Genomic DNA, 20317 nt, shown 5'->3' on the forward strand with positions numbered 1-20317 from the left:
GAGTCTTCCTTCCAGAGGACATGGGCCTCCTTCCTCGCTCTGGTGATTTTACCCTAAAGCCCAAAGGCAGTTCTGCTGTGGGTGTGGGAGGGGACTTTTTTTTTTTTTGAGGAAGAGTGGCCCTGCGCTAACATCTGTTGCCCATTTCCTCTTTTATTTTTTTCTTTTTTCTCCCCAAAGCCCCAGTACATAGTTGTGAATCATCGTTGTAGAGTTGTAGCTCTTCTATGTGGGACGCCTCCTTAGGATGGCTTAAGGAGCGGTGGGTAGGTCTCCGCTCAGGGTCCGAACCGGCGAACCCTGGGCGGCAGAAGCGGAATGCGTGAACTTAACCGCTAACCACCAGAATGGCCCAGGACGGGACTATTGTTAATGGCTAAGCCCAGTTCTTACAGTCTTTGTTCTCCTCTGTACTATAAATGTTCCTTTTGCTCATTTTAGGACTACATCTGGGAATTGATCTGTCTTGGGCTGATCTATTTAAGGCCTCTTCCCTATCATTGGCATCAGCTTTTTCTGTCACAGGCTTGCCCTCGGTCAGAGCCCAGCCCTACCCTGTGGATCAGAGAAATCTTTGTTCACCTGGAGAAGCTGCTGGTTCAGCCCAACTTTATCCAAGGCCAAAGCCTCATTTAAGGCACTGAGCTTGACAGTTGCAGCCCGAAGATCAGCTACCTCGGCCTTCAGGCTGTTCTCAGAACTTGACAGCTCCGCAATGGACTGTTCTGCCTAAAAACAAAGAGGGTTAAAGGGTTTCCTATTTCCACTTTTCCTGCAACAGTGAACAGATCACATCCCCAACCCCTGCTGCTTTCTTTGCACAGAGATCAGTTAACACTCCGTTCTTTCCCTTGCATTCTAAACAAGTTTTCCCTTCATTCATTCACTCATTGAGGAGTAAGAGAGTAGCACAGTAGCAGTGTAAACAATACAACTGTAATCACACCACAGACAGTGTAAGCACAAAGTGCTCTGGGAACTCAGAGAAAGCATTAATTCAGATTTGGAGAATCAAAAATGCTTGGCTGGGGGCCGGCCCGGTGGCGCAAGTGGTTAAGTGCGCGCGCTCCAGTGCAGCGGCCCAGGGTTCGCCGGTTCGGATCCCAGGCGCACACCGACACACCGCTTGGCAAGCCATGCTGTGGCGGCATCCCATATAAAAGTGGAGGAAGGTGGGCATGGATGTTAGCCCACGGTCAGTCTTCCTCAGCAAAAAAGAGAAGGACTGGCAGATGTTAGCTCAGGGCCGATCTTCCTCACCAAAAAAAAAAAATGCTTGGTAGAAGAGCTGACAATTAAGCTGGCTATTGAGAGATGAGAAACAGTTTGCGGTTAAAGGGGGAGGAAAGAAGCAGTCCAGGCAAAGGGAGGAGTCTAACATGCAAAGTATTAGAGTCACAAAAGAACGAGGTAAAACTGGGGATGCAATTAGTGCTGGGCGGCAGGAGTAAAGGTACATGAGGACGGGAATTTGGAGTCAGGAGGAGGCTAGAAACAGTTTGGGGCAGATGGCAAAGGGATTTGAATGTGGCACCAAGGAGCTGGGAAGCCACTGAATGGTTTTAAGAAAAAGACTGACATAACCAGATTTACACCTTAGAAAACCATTCTAATTCCAATATAGAGGGTATGTGGGGAGGGAGAGAACCCAGAAGCAGAGATTAGTAATTGAGGCCACAAATATGAGGGTTGGCTTGCAGGGTGAAGAATGAGGCAGGCTGCATGCTCTCTTCCAGAAACACAACTTCCTAAGCCGCCCAGCCCACCCAGCCAGTGTGGGGCTGGCCTGCGCACCCTGGCCAGCGCTGCAGTCACTTCTGTTTGTTCTTGCCTCAGCAACTCCCCTTCCAGGCGACTGGACTCCAGGGCTTCCCGAAGAGTGATCAGTTCACTGAGTGATTCTGACTGTTTGGCTTCCAGGCTTGCCAGCGTCTCCTGACTAAGATGGGAAGGAAGGGGCTAAAGGACGTTTTAGGGAGTGGTCACACCCCAAAAAGTAACAGGAATATAATTACCTTTGTATGCAAAAGAACAACGATGGTGTCTATAAACTGATAAGGAAAGATCTCCAAGACATATAAAGTGAAAAAAGCAAGGTGCAGAACAGTATACGTAGTACACCACTTTTTATGCAAGAAGTTGGAGGGAATAAGAATATATGCATATATTTACATAAAGCAGCACTGGAAAGATAAACAAGAAATTAATTTAAATGGTTGCGTACAGAAGGAAGGGAAATGGGATGGATGAAGCAGAGGGGAGTAAGACTTCTCTGTGTATATCTTTTTAAATAGTTTTGACTTTCAAATCGTATAAATATTGATAAATGTATTATCCATTCAAACAAATTAAATTTAAAAACATATAATTATCTTTGTGGATTGTCTCTTCTCCCTGGTACAGGGGAGACCGTTCCTTGCAGAAGTCATGATCCTTACAACAGTACTTCAAGATTCCATTATCCGTGCCTACTCAGTGGAAGGAGCGAGGGCACAGGAGAGGAGGGGGATATGCCAAAGATGAAGAAGATACAGTCCCTTGCTGCTGGCTACTGAAGACCTACCATATGTCAGGCTCTATGCTGGTATTTTGCAAAACACTGCTCTAAACTTCCCAATGACCCTTCAAGGTAAATATTATCACTCCCATTTTACAAATAAAGTAATTTGTCCAAGTGGCAGAGCCATAATTAAAACCACGCTTTTGCCCAGCTCTCAAGTCCTTGCTTTTTCTATGACATCATATAGGGGAATTTACAGATTAGCTAGGTCCCTTTACTCTGAAATTCCCTTTCTGGGCCAGCTCACTTCCCATTACTTCCCAGGTTAAGTCCTACCCTTTAGCCAGCCCGGCCTACTCTGAACACACCATGAAACTTCCTGCCTCTTTTTCGTTGCTAATCTGTTCCTTTAGCCTTCTCCCACTCTCTACCATCAAAATATGTCAAGGCCCAACTGAAAGCCCACCCTTCCCTCCATGAAGCTTTTAATATTAACTGTAACTCCTATGTTTCCAAAGGACTTGGCTTGAAGCTCTATTTAGCTCATACTTCATCTGGCCTCATGCTACAGTTAGTTTACTTGTCTGTCTTCCCCATTAGACTGCAAACTGCTTGAGATCAGGGCCTGTGTCTTACTTATTTCTGCATCTCCCACAGTGCCTCATCCCTTACGGGTGCTCAGCAAAGCCTGGATGAACTTTCTGTCTTCACCTTTCTGCGAAGGAAGGAGCAGTAAGCTAATCTGAACCCACTATATGCCAGGCTTCAATGTACTCCACTTTCTGAGGAAGGGGAGTGGGGAGAGGAGGGTGTGGAATTGAAGGGAAGATCAAGCCCCGGTGAGGAGGGGACTGTCACACTTACAGGCGCTCCCTTTCACGGACGGCCAGGTGCAGCTCCTCCTGCTGCTCCTCCCTCTCGCCCTGAGCAGAGTCCCCCTGCAGCTGCAGCTCCATGTTGGTCCTTCGCAGTCGCCATGCCTCCTGCTCCAGCACCTCCAGCTGCTGCTGCAGCTCTTCCCTGGTCTTCTGCAGGAGCTCTCGCTCCCTGGAAGGAGACCAGAGATGAGCAGAAACCTTGGAACCTAAAATCCTTCCTGGAAGCAGATATCACAGAGGCAAAGAAGAGAGGTGTCTACTTGCTTTAAACATCTCATCTTTCCTTTTGAGCAGGAAACTGTTTTTTATCATCACAAAGACTCAAAGCTGAGTGAGCAGGAACAAACAGAACACAAAGCAAGGCAGTGCTGAACAGCCCTGGGTCTCAGGGAGAGCGGGGTCAGCCACGCAGAAACACGATGGGAGTGGGTAAATGGCCGGATGAGGACCGAGCCCCGGGAGGAAGGGTGGGATGAACAGCCCTCTGCTCACTTGCTGAGAGAGTCCACCTCTCCCTGGAGGTCCACAGTCTGCCCTGCCAGAGTGTCCCGCTCCCCAGTGAGCTTCTGTAGCCGCTGTCTCAAGGCCTCACCCTCCTCCTCCCACTGATTGTGCTGCTGCTGCAAGAAGCTCATAGCTTCCTGACAGCCTGAAAGCTGCTGCCTCAGGTCCTGTGGAGGGAGAATAACAGAAGTAAGATGATGAACAAGAGGGCAGGGCAAAGGAGGGATGTCAGAGCCTGAAAGTAGGGCTGGGCAAGGGGTTAGGGGCTGGAGCAAAAATAGTAAGCTCAGAATAGAGATGTGACCAGTTGAGAAGACAGAGGATCAGAGATTACTGGGCTTCTGTGGCTCCTAGAGTCTTAGAGTTCATCATCATCGAATGTACAGTGGCCGGGAGTGATGCTAAGTGTGGCTGGGACCCTCAGAATCGGGGAGGGAAGGGAAGCATGCCACTGGCACAGAGAATGTGCCTGCTACCCACAAGTACAATTGGGCAGTAGAGATTCTAATGGGCACTTTGGGATGTTGGCAAAACACCTCATGACTGGTCAATAAAGTGAAAGGGGCAGTCCAGGCTAGGAGGGTACCTGGGGCACAAATAGGTCTAGACACCCATTCCTATGGCTGAGGAAGAACGCTTGGGTTCTCACCTGCACAGCCTGGCGTCTCTGAGTCAGCAGTGAACGCACCAGAGTAAGAGCCTTGTCTGGGTCCCGGGAATCAAATTGGGAGGAGAAGCCACTAGAGTCTAACTCCAAGGAGTTCTCATGACCAGAGCCTTGAACCATATTGTCCCCTTCTTCCACCATGGCCTGAAACCCAACACAGCAGGGTCACCATCCTACTTACCAAGGTCTAGAGTTCATACAAAAGACTTACACTACAGCCTGGATAAACCTGATGTTCCTTCTCAGGCCCTCTCCCTAGGGGTGGAAAGAGAGTATCTAAGGGCAAAACGGTTGGTTCCTTCAATTCTTCACCTTTGGCCACCCAAACTTAGGATCAGCAACAAGGCTAGAGCACTCCTTGAGGTAATAATAAATGAAGAAATGAAGGAAGAAGAGGCTAAGTTTACACACCTCAGAGAGTGGAAATCTAGGCATGACTGAGAGGACATGGAGGCCTGGGGAAAGGAGTGCGGCATTATCCAGTTTCCATGACCAGGAGGCATACCAGTACCTGGGTTATATCCTTGATCACCTGCTGTAAAGACAGCTTCTCCTCTTGGGCATTCCTACTAAGAGAAGCCTCATGTTCCATTAATTCTGCATGATTCGTCTCCTGAACAGGGAACAAAATAGAGTCTATGAACCAAACTCTCAGAAAAGAATTTATCACTCCAGCCCCTAAATCAACCAGAGTCTCATTCTGTCTATTCTGTCAACCCCATTTTTTCCCTTGACCACACGTGAATGCTAATGTTGTTCCAGGACTCTGAAGACAAGGCAATGTGGTGATTAAGAGTTCAGATTAAATGATTAAGAGCTCCAAATTAGATTGTCTAGATTGGAGTTCTTGCTCTATCACTAACAAGCTTGGTAACCTTAGGCAAATGCTTCTCCAAGTTTCCTTCTCTTTAAAATAGGAGTAATTAATAGCAACTACTTCACAGGTTTGTTTTGAGACTTAAATGAAAAAAATGCATGTAAATTACTCAACAACAGTGCCTGGCACAAAGCAAATGCTCAATAAATGTGAGCTGTCATTGGATGGAGGATGGCTGTCCTCTCTGAACAGCAAACTAACACATGAGACCTAAGCCTGAACCAGCAAATCCTCTAGCCCCAAAGCAAGTATTAAACTTGAAGACTCAAGATTTCCCCTCTTCATTCCTATCACATTGTCTTAGTGAAGGCCTGAAGACAGAGACCTGCAGCTATGTTTTGTTTGGCCTATAAAAAATTTGAACCAACATTAAAAATTGAGAGATGTTCATAAAACCTGAATTTCTGGCTTCTCTCAAAAAGTTAACAAATGGGCCATACCCAGCCCCCACTCAAATAGGGCAACAATTTACTGAAATTGAACAGTGGATGTCTCCTCTAGATGAGGCATGTATTCCTCAGGGTCCTGCAGTCCCTACTACCCTCATTGTTTCCTTAATACTGAGATCAACTGTCCCCTGCAGCACTGACAGCACTGGAAAACCAGAATTCTTACAACCGATCTCACTTCACTCATTTACATTATCTGGGCAGACATTTGAATTTGCAGATTCCTGACCAATAGAAACCAAAAAGACACAAACAAGTCTGGCTCCCAGCTATTCCAGCTTGTATGAGAAGACTGGGGTATGCATGTGGATAGGGGTTCAGTATCCACCTAAAATCAGAGATCTGAACATTCTTAGAGATGAAACGAAAAGCGGAATCAAGCCAAAGGCTCTAACATCCAACCTTAGAGAGTCCCTTTGATAACAGCCCTGGCAAATGTTAAGCCAGTGACACAAAACTCACTCCTTCACAAGCGAGACTGTTCAACTACAATAGCTCCAGCTGTTAGTCAAACTCTACCTCGCCATGACGTCCAGTCATTGACATTGGTTTTGCCCACCTGGAAAACATTAAACAAGCCAACTCTTTTCCCCAATGTCACTCCTTCAGATATATTCTCCAGGCTAACCACTGCCATACTCCTCGGTTGTTTCCCATATGACTACATTTTGTATTCTCTCTACATGTCCCCTTCCTCGTTTACCAGTGTGCCCCTTAATGTGTGTCCCACTCTCTCTGATAAGGACACACTGCATGCATATGCCATGGTAGTTTCCCCAGAAATATAGTAGGGGTAGTAGACAGTTAATGTTTATTGAATGAATAAACGAATGAGTTAATTAATTTTCAGATTCAGCCAAAATTTATTTTTTCGTTTTAGGGGATTTCATCGAGGATTATTTAACTGGTATCCTGTACTATCTGCCCATAAAGGACAAGGAACCTACAGGCCTATTCCCAACTCCTTTCCAGAACAAAGGATCATGTACCAGAATTTCCATTGTCTCTCTCAGAGCCTTTACCATCTTTTCATAATCTTCATTTTGCTTCTGAGACTGGGTCAGCAGAGCAGAGAGCTCGGTCACCCTGAAGGGAAGCGCACAGCACTGTCACCTGGGCAGCCCACTGATGTGGACCGAGCTAGTATGCAGCACACCACAGCCCCAATAAAAACACCCCCATTGCAGCCTCCCCACAGTCCTTTGGGCACCCCCAGCCCCTCTGCACTCCCTGAACACCACATGATGCTATAGCCTTGAACTGCAGGGGAAACCAAAAGCCACTCAGACACATGCAGGGATTTACCACATCTCAAGGCTGGAACACGTGTTTGGGGGCCCGAGAGCTGAAGGAAAGCCCTGGCCCAGGCCCTTCTAGGCCCCGCTTGATCTTGAAGTCAAGCACCCTGAATCCAATAAGAACATCAGAATTGTGACACGGGATAGTCCCAAGGTCCCTCCAGCCCAAGGTTCTGACTCTGATAGGGAGGGAAAAAGGAGAGGCAACTTGGGGAGATTATGGTCAACCTCACTAATATTAACCTCAAAATTCAGGGAAATCACCATACATCTTTATCACTTAACACTATATTCTGGAGTTCAGTACCTGGCTTTATATGAGTAGCTAAACATGTATTTCTTGAATGAATGTCATCTGTGAGTTCAATTTTATTTTCAAAGTCTTAATAATTTTATTCTGTACTATCTCTAAGAGCCTTAGCTCACTGTATGGTCATTCATTCAATTATTGCATCATTCAACAAACATTTATTGAGTGTATACTATATGGCAGATGAAGTGCAAAGCACTAGAGACACAGAACTTACAAGACATGGTCTTCTCTTGTGTTTCTCAGTGCCGCCACCACCCAAAACAAGACAAACTGCAATTTACGTACACTGCCAACAGGTGGAGACACAACCCTAACCATGGGGTATAAACAGAACTTTGCCTTGAGATTCAAATGGGGCTCTTTGCTTATGACCCTGCCCCTCTTATCATCATTTTTTAAAAATTCATTTTATTATAATCCAAAAAAATAAAAGAGCCTAACAAAAAAAAAAAAGGAAACTAAATAATCAATGAGATCAATGCTGTAACAAGCAGGTCAAAAGACCACACTGGGGCATAGTAATTGAATAGGCTATTGAGGTCAGAGTAGGCTTCATAGAAGAGGTGACACTGCCTTAAAGGATAAGGCAGAGAGAGAAAGGAGGGAGGCATTCTAGGCTAAAGTCAGCATGTACAAAGGCAGGGAGGCATGGAAGAGCTTGGCTGTTCTAGAATGGCAAGTAGCTTGTTATTGATAGAGGACAGCGTCATAGCTAGCTCTGTAAGTCAACAGGAGAGAAACAGCTGCAAGACATCTGAGGGCAGAGGGCAATGACATTGCCCCAACTGTGGCATTGGCTTTCAAACTAGACACCTTCTGTCACATCTCCTTCCAGGAAGGAATGCTCTTCATATCTCCCCTGCTTATCTCTAACTCCCTAAGAGAGTCAACTTTCCCTCAGTGGACCCTTCCTAGGACCCCAGCCCATCTCACCGATCCTGAAGCTCAGCCTTCTCCAGTTCCCCTTGACTCTTCAGCTGTATTAACTCCTGGCTCCTTTCATGAGCTTCCTTTTCCAGCTCCTGGGTCTTTGCTAGTAGCAGCAGCAGCTGGGCTGGCTCACTCCCATCCAGTCTCCCAGATCCATCAGATTCCCGAGACTGTGCTCCCACAGTCAAGCGCAGACAACAGGTCAACAGGGACCCTGAAAGCCTCACATGCTCAGCCTTGAGCTCTGTCAGATCTCTGAACATAAGTAAAGAAAGAGCAGACTCCAACAGGGACCAGGGAAGGGAGCATGGAGATCAGGCCCAGTGAAGCCTGAGGAGCAGGTCTGGGAAAAATCTGAATCCAACAATACCATCTCTCCCCACCAACTCTTCTCCTCCCCCACGTTCTCCCTGTACCTGACCCCCACCCCCCCGTCCTTCTACAGTAGCCCAAAAGAATCGGTAGGGGCAAACCTCCTCCCTTCTTATCCCCACACTAACCTGTCAGTGGCTGACTTCATCTCCAGGAAGTGGCGTCGGAAGGTCACCACCTCCCGCCATAGACTGAGAAGCCGACCATGCTCTCCTTTCAGGTAGCCCTTGAAGAACTGTGTGTTCAGAAACCCAGGTCACATCAAAGGGCAGAGGAGTATCTTTTGCTAACACAAGAGTCTTGGATTCCTCCTGACTGCTAGGGGGGAGGTAAGGAGGGACTTACAGGAGATAGCTTATGAATGGGTGTCTATATTCAGGTTATGCTGAAGAGTTTAACAAAGTTAGCAGTGAGATTCAAGAAATCAAAAGGCCTGAGATTAGTATACGGCCTTCCTCTGAGCTAGATTAGAAAAGGATGAACAGTAGCTGCTCAACAAAGGGGAGCTATTGCCATTATTACCACAGACTTATAACAAGGATTAAATGACATACTATATGTTAATCACCTAGCATAATACCTGGCACAGAGCAAAGGCTCAAGAAACACAGTTTCCTTTAGCTGGGATCTGAAAACTTCCCAGGCTCCATATCTGGTCTTTCTTCCCCAATTTCAACAGCTACCTCCTTAGCATCCAGATATGTAGACCTCCAGATGAGGGGAGTCAGCAAGTTTTCAAATCCATCTAAAACCTAAGCCAGGGGCCAGCCCCAGTGGCCTAGTGGTTAAGTTCAGCATGCTCTGCTTCAGTCGCCCAGGTTCAGTTCCTGGCTGTGGACCTATACCAGTCTTCTGTCAGTGGCCATGCTGTGGCAGTGGCTCACATACAAAAAGAGGAAGATTGGCAGTAGATGTTAGCTCAGGGAGATTCTTCCTTAGCAAAAAAACGAAAAAACAAAACCTAAGCTAGTCACTTATGGAGGAACAGGGTTGCTTCGAGTGTCATGTCATACCTGCCAGCAAAATCTCGACTAGGCAGGTAAGGACAGAACTAAGCTGAAGGCTTGAGCAGGGCAAAGTTGCATGAGTGGAAACGATGGCCAGAGACTTTAACAGCAGCCCAGTTTCCATTCAAGTCCTGAAGTTAATTCCTTCCAGCACTGACCAGGGCAGTGCCCAGAGTGCACAGCCCTCCTCTCACAGTTCCAACCCCTGTTCCTCCTACCTCCTGCTCCATGCGCCACTGGCTCTCCTTCCTCATGAGCTCATCCCGGGCCCGGCTCCAGTCTACTGTCAATTTTTCCACATCTTCCCGAAGGGCTTTATTTACCACGTCAGCTTTTTCCATGTGCAGCCGAAGCTGGGTGTTCACCTCTGCTAAACTCTCACACCTGCACTGGGGAGGGGTAGGAGCAAGAGCAAAATAAAGGTCTGGTCCAACCTTTGGACTTCTTGGAGTAAGATGACAACCACCGGAATTTTCCATTGCCAGGAACTGGAGGGCTAAGGCTGAAGTGCCTGGTTCTAATCCACGTTATCCCTGAGGACAGAGGTTTCCCATCAGCCTTTTCCACCCACTAGCCACTCAGCCAGGCCAGAGAATTTGGGGTCCATCACCTCTGTTGCTCCTCCTCCAATCGGATTAGCAGCTGTTCCAGGTTTGGCTCCTCCACACCTTCCCATCTCTGAGGGATTGGTCCCTTAGCCAGACAGAGACAAGCCTTATTTACCTCCAAACAGAACATCACTCAGGCCAAGTCCCTGATGCCCCCTTCTACAGCAGACCACTTTCTTTTCATTCTTTCTCCCCTTTTCTTAGCAATATGCCTCTTTTCTCAATCACTGCATCCTGAAAGCAAATCCCCTTCATCCCTCTCTCCAAAAGTGAACCAGTGACCTCTCCTGAAAGATGGCATTTGTAGTGAAAAGAACTTTCAACCTAAGAAACATATATCTTCACTAATGGCCTTGACTCTTACTACACTAATTTTTGGACCTTGGGAAGTTACTTAACTTCTCAGAGCCACAAAGTCTTCAGCTACAAAATGAGGGTGATCTCATTCCCCTCAGAAAGTTGCTTTGCAGAATAAATGACAATTATATGATGATGTCTAATGGTGCCTGGCCAACATAGAATGGTACTCAATAAGTTTTGGTTCTTTCCTTCCTCTGAGAGAATTTTTCTGAGGGGAATGTGAGAAGGTGCCGAGAGGGAGCTGGAACAAAGGCAAATGTGTTTTTCAAAGCCAGTTCTATCCAGCAGACAGCACAAATAAGTAAATCCCTCTGCCACAAACATGCCTTTTAGGCCTGAAAAGGCACACATCTCTCTACGACAGATAAACACTGACACCTTCTGGAGGAAAAATGGATTTCTTCCCTCTGATTCCACCTCCTTCCAATCTGATTAAGTCTCCTGAAGCTTCATTTTGCCCTTAGAGAGACAAGAGTTGGTGTCTGACAGGCCAGGAATAGCTAGGTCCAATAAAGGTATCTGTGTGGTAAAGCTCTAGGGGGCTGAAGAAAGAGGCTTCTACGAAACACGGCCTTATCACCTCCCTCAGCCAGCAAATGAAGCCTAACAAGTATATTCACTGAGGGCTCAGGGGGAGCACAGAACTCAGCCTCACTCACCCCAGTGGCTTCTAGCCGCTTCTCCAGCTCTTGGCACCAGGTCCGGTACTGCAACACCTGAGGCAAACAGAGCAGGATGTGGGCGATGGGCTGGTACAAACAGCCCAAACCCAAGGCCCCCCAAGGATCTTGGGCAAACCCGCTATGAACGGGGGACTGGGTGATAACAGTGAGGTAAGGCTATAACAACTTATAGTTTCTATTTGGGTATTTAAATAATACCTTCTATAGCCCTCATGTATTGGAGAGGCAAGATCATGGGCTTTGGAGCCAGAACACCTAGGTCAGGTCCTAGCTCTAGACTAGGAGAGCAACCCTAGACAAATAATTTAACCCTCGTGAACGTACACATAATATATAGCTTGTGGAGCAGTTGTGAGCATCAAAGGAGAGGCTGTTTGGGACATGCTCAAACATGCCTGAGGGGACATGCCCCTCAGTTGCAAGAGGTTCTACCTCCTGCAATCCTTATCCCACCCCAGCACCAAACCGTAGGACGTGGTCTCCTCTTTTCTCCTCTCTGAAAGGGCAGCTGCCTCACCTTGGCCTGCAGCTTCCTCACGAGGGTTGCTTGCCTCTGCTGGGCCTCCTGGGAGCTCTTCAGCTTCCGCCAGGAGGCTGCCTGGTTCTCTGCCATCTGCTGCTGTAGCGCCAGTACCTGCTCCTCCAGCACTAGCTGCAGTGACTGGGGCTTCATATTGTTCAACCCAGGGCCTCTTGTCTCCATGGGGGCACCAGACAGTAAGTCCACAGGCCCCTATGCAGCCAGAGGCTGTTCGCTTCCAGCAGAGTCTCTAATCATTGCTGTGCCGCTTGGACCTCCTCTTGAGCTGGAGACCAAAGCACACAGAGGAGTTGAAATGACTGTCTAGATGACTCAAATGTATTCAGCAAACACTCATTAAGTCTGGCAAAGCTGGGCTGGACAAAGTAAATAGGTTCCTTTACTACAGGACTCCTCAGAGCCTTTAAAATACTAAGATGGACCCTAACCTCTAAGTGGGGGCTATGATGAGCATCATTTCCCAAATTTATTTAGTCATGAGACAAGCTCACAAGACTAGTGTTTTCTGGCATGTCTTTTGAACTCTGCACTAGACCAAGAGTTCCTGGTTTACCATTGCATCCCTAGAGCCTGGCACAGTGCCCGATAAACATCGGTGCGATGAATCATTGAAGGTGTTTTTCGTCTAGCAGGTGAGATAGACACAATTACAATACAATGTGGTACGTACAATAATAAAGACATCCCAGGATAGTACAGGGAAACAAAGCAAGAGCATTTAACCCAAACTGGGGGGCTGTGAACTGTGTGAATCATCATTATCATCATCAATACTTGCTAAGTGCTTCTACGGTCAGTCGCTTTAAATGCTTTACACTTATTACACCATTTTGTCAAAAGAAGAATCTTGAAACCTTCCAACGCCTTCATATCACACTGCAGTGTTGGTACTACTATAATGCCTTATATATGGACAAGGAAACTGAGGCTTACAAAAGTTAAGCCACAGTAGAGAAATTTGAAAGGTTAAGCAATTTATCCTAGTTCATACAGTTGGCATTTGATTGATTAGGGATTTGAATACAAGTAGTCTGACTCGCTGACAAAGAAATGGAGTAGCAGGCATTTCAGATTTCAGGCATGGGATCCAAAAAAGGAAGAGGGAAGAAGGAACCGGCTTCAGCAGGATGGCAAACACTCCTTACCACCAGGATCTGGGCTAAAACAGGGCAAAGGCCCCTGCAGGGCAGGGGAGGCCAGCCCAGCCAGTGACCTTCAGAGATACCCAGGAGAGGGGGAGGCAGGTGGTCAACAAGAGTTCGGGATGTTAGTCCAAGCTCTGCTTCTAATGGCTCTGTGACCTTGGGCATGCCACTTCCTTTCAGTCTCCTCATCCAAAAACAAGGGCACTCAACAACATGACCTCTGAGTTTCTTAGGCCCCTAAAACACACGACAACCTGGGGGGAGGGAGGTGGTTAGAGTTCTCTCATTTTATTAACCCTGAGCCATCCACCAGCAGGGTAATGAGTATCTGTATTTCCAACTGCTTATCAAGAAAATGGTATATTAGAGCTGCCCCCTTGGTATAGCCCGCAGCACATCAGTCTCATAATCTGAAGAAAATTGTATATACAGCAAATGCAGATCTAACATTTGCACATACAGTGGGAGTTTCAGGGGCCCCAAATCCCTTTAATGCACCAAACTGCTGATCTCCTGCATCCTGGCTAAAACGCCACTTCCTATCACATCCTCCCAGACGCATCCAGGAAGAATTAATCACACTCACACACACACACACGCGCGCGCTCACACATAATGTCTATGTTACATTTTACCATTATTATTTGTCTATCTTCTCTACTAATCTATGCGTTCCTCAAAGGCAGAAGCTGTCTAACTCATTTTGGTCATTAGTGGGTTGTCAATAACGCATAACGAAGAAATGCATGTGAGCCTCACCCCTGGCAGATCTAACCTTTGGCCAGAGGTTACAAATGTGGCCTGCTGGCTCTTTTCAATCATTGTGTGGCCTATACAATGGTTAAGAATTCAAATCAGGTGCTAACATACACCATTGGAAAAAAGCATATAAAAATTCCTATTTCTGGCTCCTTTGGAAAACCAGAATATCTAGTGACCCTTGACCCACATTTCTATAAGGCAACAACCAGCTGCAGTTAAACAGTTAAACAGTGTTTGCCCCCTTTAGATAGAGCATGTGCTCTCCAGTTCACCAGTCTCTGCCCCCGTGCCCCCTAACCCAGCCTATTCTGTCCCTCACATTGATAGCAGATTTCAGTTGTCATTTATCATTGCACTTGCGCTGTGTTTTTCTTATAAAAGTTATAGAGGAAAACTCAGTTTACTAATTTACATTACCTCCCGGGCAACTGAAGATACCTGGGTTTGCAGAGCTTGTACTAGACAGTATGGAAAGTGCATCACGTAGGAAGAGTAGATGGCACCCATGAAGGCTTAGTGGCACCAATACCCCAGGCTGCCTCTTCCTAGCCTATAAGCCCGGTTAATACAGTCTTCCCACATACTCCAAACATCCTCCTTTTCTGCCCTTACTTTCCACCAAGACTATGTCAGCCAGCTTACCGGGGCTCTGTGAAATGCTGGCTCAATCTTTCTCTGCTAGTTGGAGGCACAAACGTGCTGGGAAACAGTTCTTACTGCCAACACCACCAACAAAAAGGGTAGCTCCAAAGTTGCTTCAAGGGACCTGAGGACCCTTTTCTCTCCTAACACTGTGAGGGCTGGGCTAGGCTTTTGCACAAGTGGGAGTCTCAGAGGCCCCAAATATTCCCTCACCCTCCGTTGAATCCCTACACCCAAAATATTAGGTTGAACCATATGATATTGTCAATATTTGCCCATTTTTTTAACCTATAAAAAATGATAATTTCATGTAGTTCAACCTAATAGCTCTATGAGCAGCCCTGCCATAGTTCCCAGAATTCTCATATTAATCCTCTTTTAGGATAAGGCTGCTGCTAATATATAAACATTATTTAGGAAGGTGATATTAGTAAAGCTTCAGTAAAGAAAGGGAATTACATTAGAATTATATGATTTTACTTTAGCAGATAATTAAAAAATTTTAGAGCTATTTAGAAATTTAGTCTAACCATCTCATTTTACAGATAAGGAAACTGAGGCCTACAGAGATGAAATAACTTCATTTTGTCCATATTTTATTTACCTGCCCCACTTACCTCAAAAAATGATTTGAAATTATAGCAAATGTACCATACTAATGCAAAATGTTACTAATAGGGGAGCTGGGTGCAGGGTATATGGGAACTCTCTGTAGTACCAGGAAATTTTTCTGTAAATCTAAAATTGCTCTAAAAAATAAATTTATTTTTTAAATGATTTGAAGTGTTTTATGATTAAAACCCCCAAAAGCCCCATAAAACTTAAACTCACTAAAACAAGAATAAGAGGGATAGAATACAGAAAAATTATATCAGGAATCTTTCTGAAATTGAGATTTAGTTCTGAGCTTCCTCAAGATGCAATTCAGCACCCTTTTATTAACACACTGTCAGATCAGCCAGAGAATAAACTAGCAGAGCTCCAAAAGAAGGGTAGGTTTCAATGTCCCTCAGAAAAGGAAAAGGTCAATAGCTGGCAAATGGTAACAGACTGGATTGCATTCAAATGAGATAATGGATGTCAGTGTGCTTTGTAAACTGTAAACCACTGAACAGATGTTATATTATTACTGCAGGAACAGGAAAAATATTCACTTCTTTTGTACATTAATTTATCCCATAAACACTCATGAATTCCAGTTCAACATTGGGCAGTCAGCCACAGTGATATGGAAATGAACAAGACCGACTTCCTCCTTTTGCTAGGAATCAGACCAGGAAGGGCAGTAACCTCTGAACCTAGGGTGGAAAGTGACAGAACAGTGATATAAATTATGTACTGAGCTTCCCTTCATCGAAAATACTCCAACAGGAGTATTTAAACACAGTTTAAAATAGAAGCAACACCATCTATACTTGGAGTAGAGGTGTAAATGCAGCAAGGACTAAGATGTGGACTGGTATTATTAAATAGAATCTGTCACTTAAAGCGAAAAAGGAAAATCACTTGAGGGCACAAACATTTTATTTCCTGAGCAAAGAAACTATATATATTTGTCTGCAGAGACCATTTCTGTTCCTTAAAAATTAGCATGCAGCTCCTTATATAAATCTCGTAGGTGGGGCCTCTCTCTCTCCCCTCCTCCCACATCTCTGGCCTCTCCCTTCAGTCTCCTTTGCTAGCTCCTCCTCATCTCCCCAACATTTAAAGGTTGGAGGTCCCAGGGCTCAGGCTTCAGACCTGTTCCTCATCCCCATTTATTTCCTAGGTAATCTCATCCAGTTCATGGCTTAAAATAGCACCTATACACCCATGACTCCCAGTGTTACGTCTCCAGCCCACACTTCCCTCTGGAAATTCACACTCCTATACATTTCTACACGAAATCCAAACATCTACTTAACTTCTCCACATAGATGTCTAACAGGCTTCTCAAAGTTAACTTGTCCTAAAGTGAACTCCTGCTCTTCCAATCTTTCCCATTTCAGTAAACGGCAACTCCATCCTTCCAGTTGCTCAAGCCAAAAGCCTTACAGTCATACTTACTCCATTCTCTCACACTCTATAACCAATCCATCAGCAAATCCTGCTGGCTCTACCAGATCCTATCGCTTTTTGACCCCTCACCACCACCACCCTGAGCCAAGCCACTCTCTCTTGCCTGGTGTGGTGGCTTCAAGGTATGCCCACAAATTCTTTGATACTCCTCCTCCTCACAAGAAGCCTAAGTCTCTTCCCTTGAGTGTGAGCTGGAATAAAGTAGAAATGACTTCCAAGACAAGGTCCTAAAAGGCACTATAGCTTCTGTCTGTCTCTCTCTTTCTCTCTTTCCCCCTCTCTCTGACGTGTCCTCAAGAGACTCAGGTAGCCCTGTGAAGAGGCCCAGTGGTAAGGGACCATCTTGGGAGCAGATCAGCCATCAGCTTGACTGCAATCTCCTGAGAGACCCTGAAGCAGAAACACCCAGCTAAGCTGCTCCCAGATTTCTGACCTACAATTGTATAAGATAATAAATAATTATTGTTTCAAACTGCTAAATTTGGGGGTAATTCCTTGCACAGCAATAGATAAGTAATACATCTGTATTACTGCAAAATCTTCCTAGATGGTAGGATGCTTCCACCCTTGTTTCCAAAATTTGTTTTTTTCTCAACAGAATAGTCAGAGTGATCCTTTTAAAACAGTGATAGATTACGCCACTCAGAACTCTCCAATGTCTACTCAGAGTGAAAACCGAAATCAATCTTAATTATTTAGATTAGGCCTACAGGGTCCTAATTATTTTATCCCAGCCTCCAATTGTTTTAATTCCATTTCTTACTCCTCTCCTTTTTGCTTACACCCCTCCAGCCACACAGCCCTCCTTGCTGTATGTGCTTGGAACACACCAAGCCACACACACTCATCTCAGGCCCTCTTTCTTGTTATCTTCATGATTCACTCCCTTACCACCTTCAGATCTCTGTTCAAATGTCGCCTTTTCAGTAAGTTGTTCCCTAACCACCCAGTATAAAATACCACCACTCCTTCACACACACTGGTATTTTTATTTACCTTACCATGCTTTACCTGACCCTATCTGATTATTATGTGTAATACACCTATCAGAATGTAAATTTCCCAAGTGCAAGAACATTGTTTTATTGCCTGCTATAGTCCCAGCTCCTAAAACAGTGCCTGATATATGGCAGGTACTCATTACATATTTGACTGACTGATTGAATGAACATAAGGACATTAGGTAACATGGTCCATATCATCAATGGTCTCGCAAAATGCTGACAGTTCTATAACCTTCTAAAAGGTAAAAAAACAGGGCCGGCCCCGTGGCTTAACAGTTAAGTGCGCGTGCTCCGCTGCTGGTGGCCCAGGTTCGGATCCCGGGTGCGCACCGAGGTACCGCTTCTCCAGCCATGCTGAGGCCACGTCCCACATACAGCAACTAGAAGGATGTGCAACTATGACATACAACTATCTACTGGGGCTTTGGGGGAAAAAATAAATAAATAAAAAAGTTATAAAAGGTAAAAAACAGATCATGTAGTTTGTATAGCACTTTACTCTCTCACAACAATTATTTGCAATCTTCATAAAAAACCTTTTGAGATAAGATTATTGTCCTCATTTTACAGACAAGAAAACTGAGGTTCAAAAAATGGAAGGGATATAACTGGTCAGTGGCAGAGCAAAGATTGAACCCCAATCTGCTCCCACACCCTATGTCCTCTCCATTAGGCTGCCTCCTAAATCATGAAATATGAAATCACAGCTCTGTGAGGGACACTTCCTGAAAGGTGTGAAATGATGAGGTCTAGGTCTACAGCTCTCTGATGGAAAAGGAGCAAAGAAAGGTACAGAGTGACTGAAGGAATAGAAGGCTAGCAGCAGGGTCTAGCCTGGGTTCTGTCTTAAACTCACTCTATACATTTGGGAACATCAATTCTCCTTTCTAAAGAAGTCTTCTCAGTAAAATGTGCATCATAATCCTGGCCTCCATAACTCAAGAGCTAATGTAAAGACCAATTCAACAGACATTTAACAAACCCAAAGGCAACTTAGTGAAATTATCACATGCTCTGGGGACAGACAGCCTAGAATTCATTTCCCAGCTCAATTCACGTATTAGTTGTGGGCTCTAGGCAAACTGATCTATGAGTGCCTCGGTTTCTTCAAGCATAAAACGTGAAGATCTGGAACCCACCTTAAGGAACTGCTGTGAGGATTAAACGGGCCTTTACATGTAATGCACTTGACATTTAGTCACTTTATGACTATTCAGTAAATATGAGCTATTATTATTATCATCATGTGCCAGATCCTGGGATATAGAGATGAAAAAGGCAAGGCATAACGCCCCAACAAGCGCACGGGTGTAAAAGAGGGGCAGGAAAAGTAACTCGGTGCAATGAGTGCAAAAACCCAGCAGCGAGATTAAGTGCGCCTGCAGAAAGCGATTGGGAAAGGTTTCCGAGGAAGTGATTGAGTTGGGTCCCGAAGAATCAAGAGTTCCAGAGCGCGGCGGCGGGTGGGACTGGGCTTTCGGACAGATCACGTGCCATGCCCCAGGAGCAGAGGGAGCCGCAAACTCTGGGACCGGGAGCCAGACGGGCAGGAGAGCGCAGCGCCATATCCTGACAACCTGGGGCTCCTCGGCTATTGGATACGAGGGTCGGGAAGATCCCTTTCGGCGCGGACTGGAGCCCAGAGCGGTGGCGGCAGCAGGATGGGTCCCAGCCCCTCTCTGGGCCTCGGGTTCCTCCCGGGGAACGGGAGGCCGCTGCCCGAACGAGATTCCCTAGGGCGCCCTAGGCGGGCCGGTCTCTAGGCCTCGGACCGTTAACCCGGGCACCTCCCGCCTGCCTTTGAGGCCCCACCTCACCACGCGCGGCTCCCGTGGATTCCCAGCCTGCTGGTCAGCGCCGGGGCGGCTGAAGCTACCGCTAAGGCCCGGCCAGGGGCGGGGGCCCACCACCCGGCTGGGCCCAGACCCCGCCCCCCAAACTCCCGCCCTTTCGCAGGGCCCCGCCCCGCCGGGTAGCGCTCCTATAGGCGGACTGCGCGGCTCAGGGGGCTTCCCGCCATGTTGAGTAGTGGCAGCCAATTTACTAGAGCGGCCCAGATGGAAAGGGGGATTGTATTAAGAGATGTAAAATTCCCTCGCCAGAAATGGAGACAGCCACAGTCACTGGATTCGAGCAACGGAAGTTTTGGTAACAGAAAAAAAACTTGCCCTCAATCATCCCCCTTTTGGCTTCGGGGCTACACACTGCGCATGTGTTTCGGCACCTGGTTCTAAGTGCGCCTGCGCAATGCTCAGTCCACAAACTCGAGTACAGTTGACAACTGCGTGAAGAGTAAGGTGACCCGCTACTGGGTCGCTATAGACAGAGCGACCGGTTCTGGAGTTTTCTCACCTTCAGACCCCCGAAGCCTAAGGCAGCCTCAGGCAATAGTCACAGCATAGTCACTTAATGTCATTTTTCGCCTACATGTGTTTGCACGAGGTATTCTCTTTGCCTGAATGCCCTGCATCTATCCGGAGAACTGCAGTTTGTCGAATTTTCTGCGTAAACCTGCTTCTTTTAAAGGACTCTCTCTTTTGTGACCCAGGCGTTATGCCCATAGCGTTTTGTGTATAAATTATCAATGCGCTTTCTTAGAGTTGTAAATTCTATTTACTTGCCTCTCTTTTGCACTCAGTGGTTCTAAATTTTTAGCTGGGATTTTAAAAACAGAAACTGGGGAACTTTTTAAAATGCTGACTCTCGGATTCTGCCGCTA

General features: G+C 46.2%; 1 protein-coding gene across 6 annotated transcripts in view; it reads right to left on the bottom strand.

The window, feature by feature from the left end:
- CEP250 (centrosomal protein 250) overlaps nt 1–19503 on the bottom strand; it is a 44511-nt gene extending 25008 nt beyond the window's left edge. Inside the window, exons 1-15 of one of the 6 annotated variants that reach the window (XM_058562814.1) lie at nt 19416–19503; nt 11964–12252; nt 11423–11479; nt 10406–10488; nt 10014–10179; nt 8917–9023; nt 8420–8671; nt 6865–6961; nt 5061–5162; nt 4862–4906; nt 4532–4693; nt 3871–4049; nt 3365–3547; nt 1795–1939; nt 583–729 (exon numbers count right to left, since the gene is read on the bottom strand). In XM_058562814.1, coding sequence (XP_058418797.1) covers nt 583–729; nt 1795–1939; nt 3365–3547; nt 3871–4049; nt 4532–4693; nt 4862–4906; nt 5061–5162; nt 6865–6961; nt 8420–8671; nt 8917–9023; nt 10014–10179; nt 10406–10488; nt 11423–11479; nt 11964–12149 — 1911 coding nt within the window. In that variant the 5' untranslated portion in view covers nt 12150–12252; nt 19416–19503. Of the gene's footprint in view, nt 1–582; nt 730–1794; nt 1940–3364; nt 3548–3870; nt 4050–4531; nt 4694–4861; nt 4907–5060; nt 5163–6864; nt 6962–8419; nt 8672–8916; nt 9024–10013; nt 10185–10405; nt 10489–11422; nt 11480–11963; nt 12253–18737; nt 18756–19410 lie in introns of those variants that run through there. The other 5 variants (XM_058562813.1, XM_058562815.1, XM_058562817.1 and 2 more) reach the window with 5 other exon arrangements.
- Between the last annotated feature and the right edge of the window lie 814 nt (nt 19504–20317).

The sequence above is a fragment of the Diceros bicornis genome, chromosome 19, assembly GCF_020826845.1.
Source record: "Diceros bicornis minor isolate mBicDic1 chromosome 19, mDicBic1.mat.cur, whole genome shotgun sequence".
Taxonomy (NCBI): domain Eukaryota; kingdom Metazoa; phylum Chordata; class Mammalia; order Perissodactyla; family Rhinocerotidae; genus Diceros; species Diceros bicornis.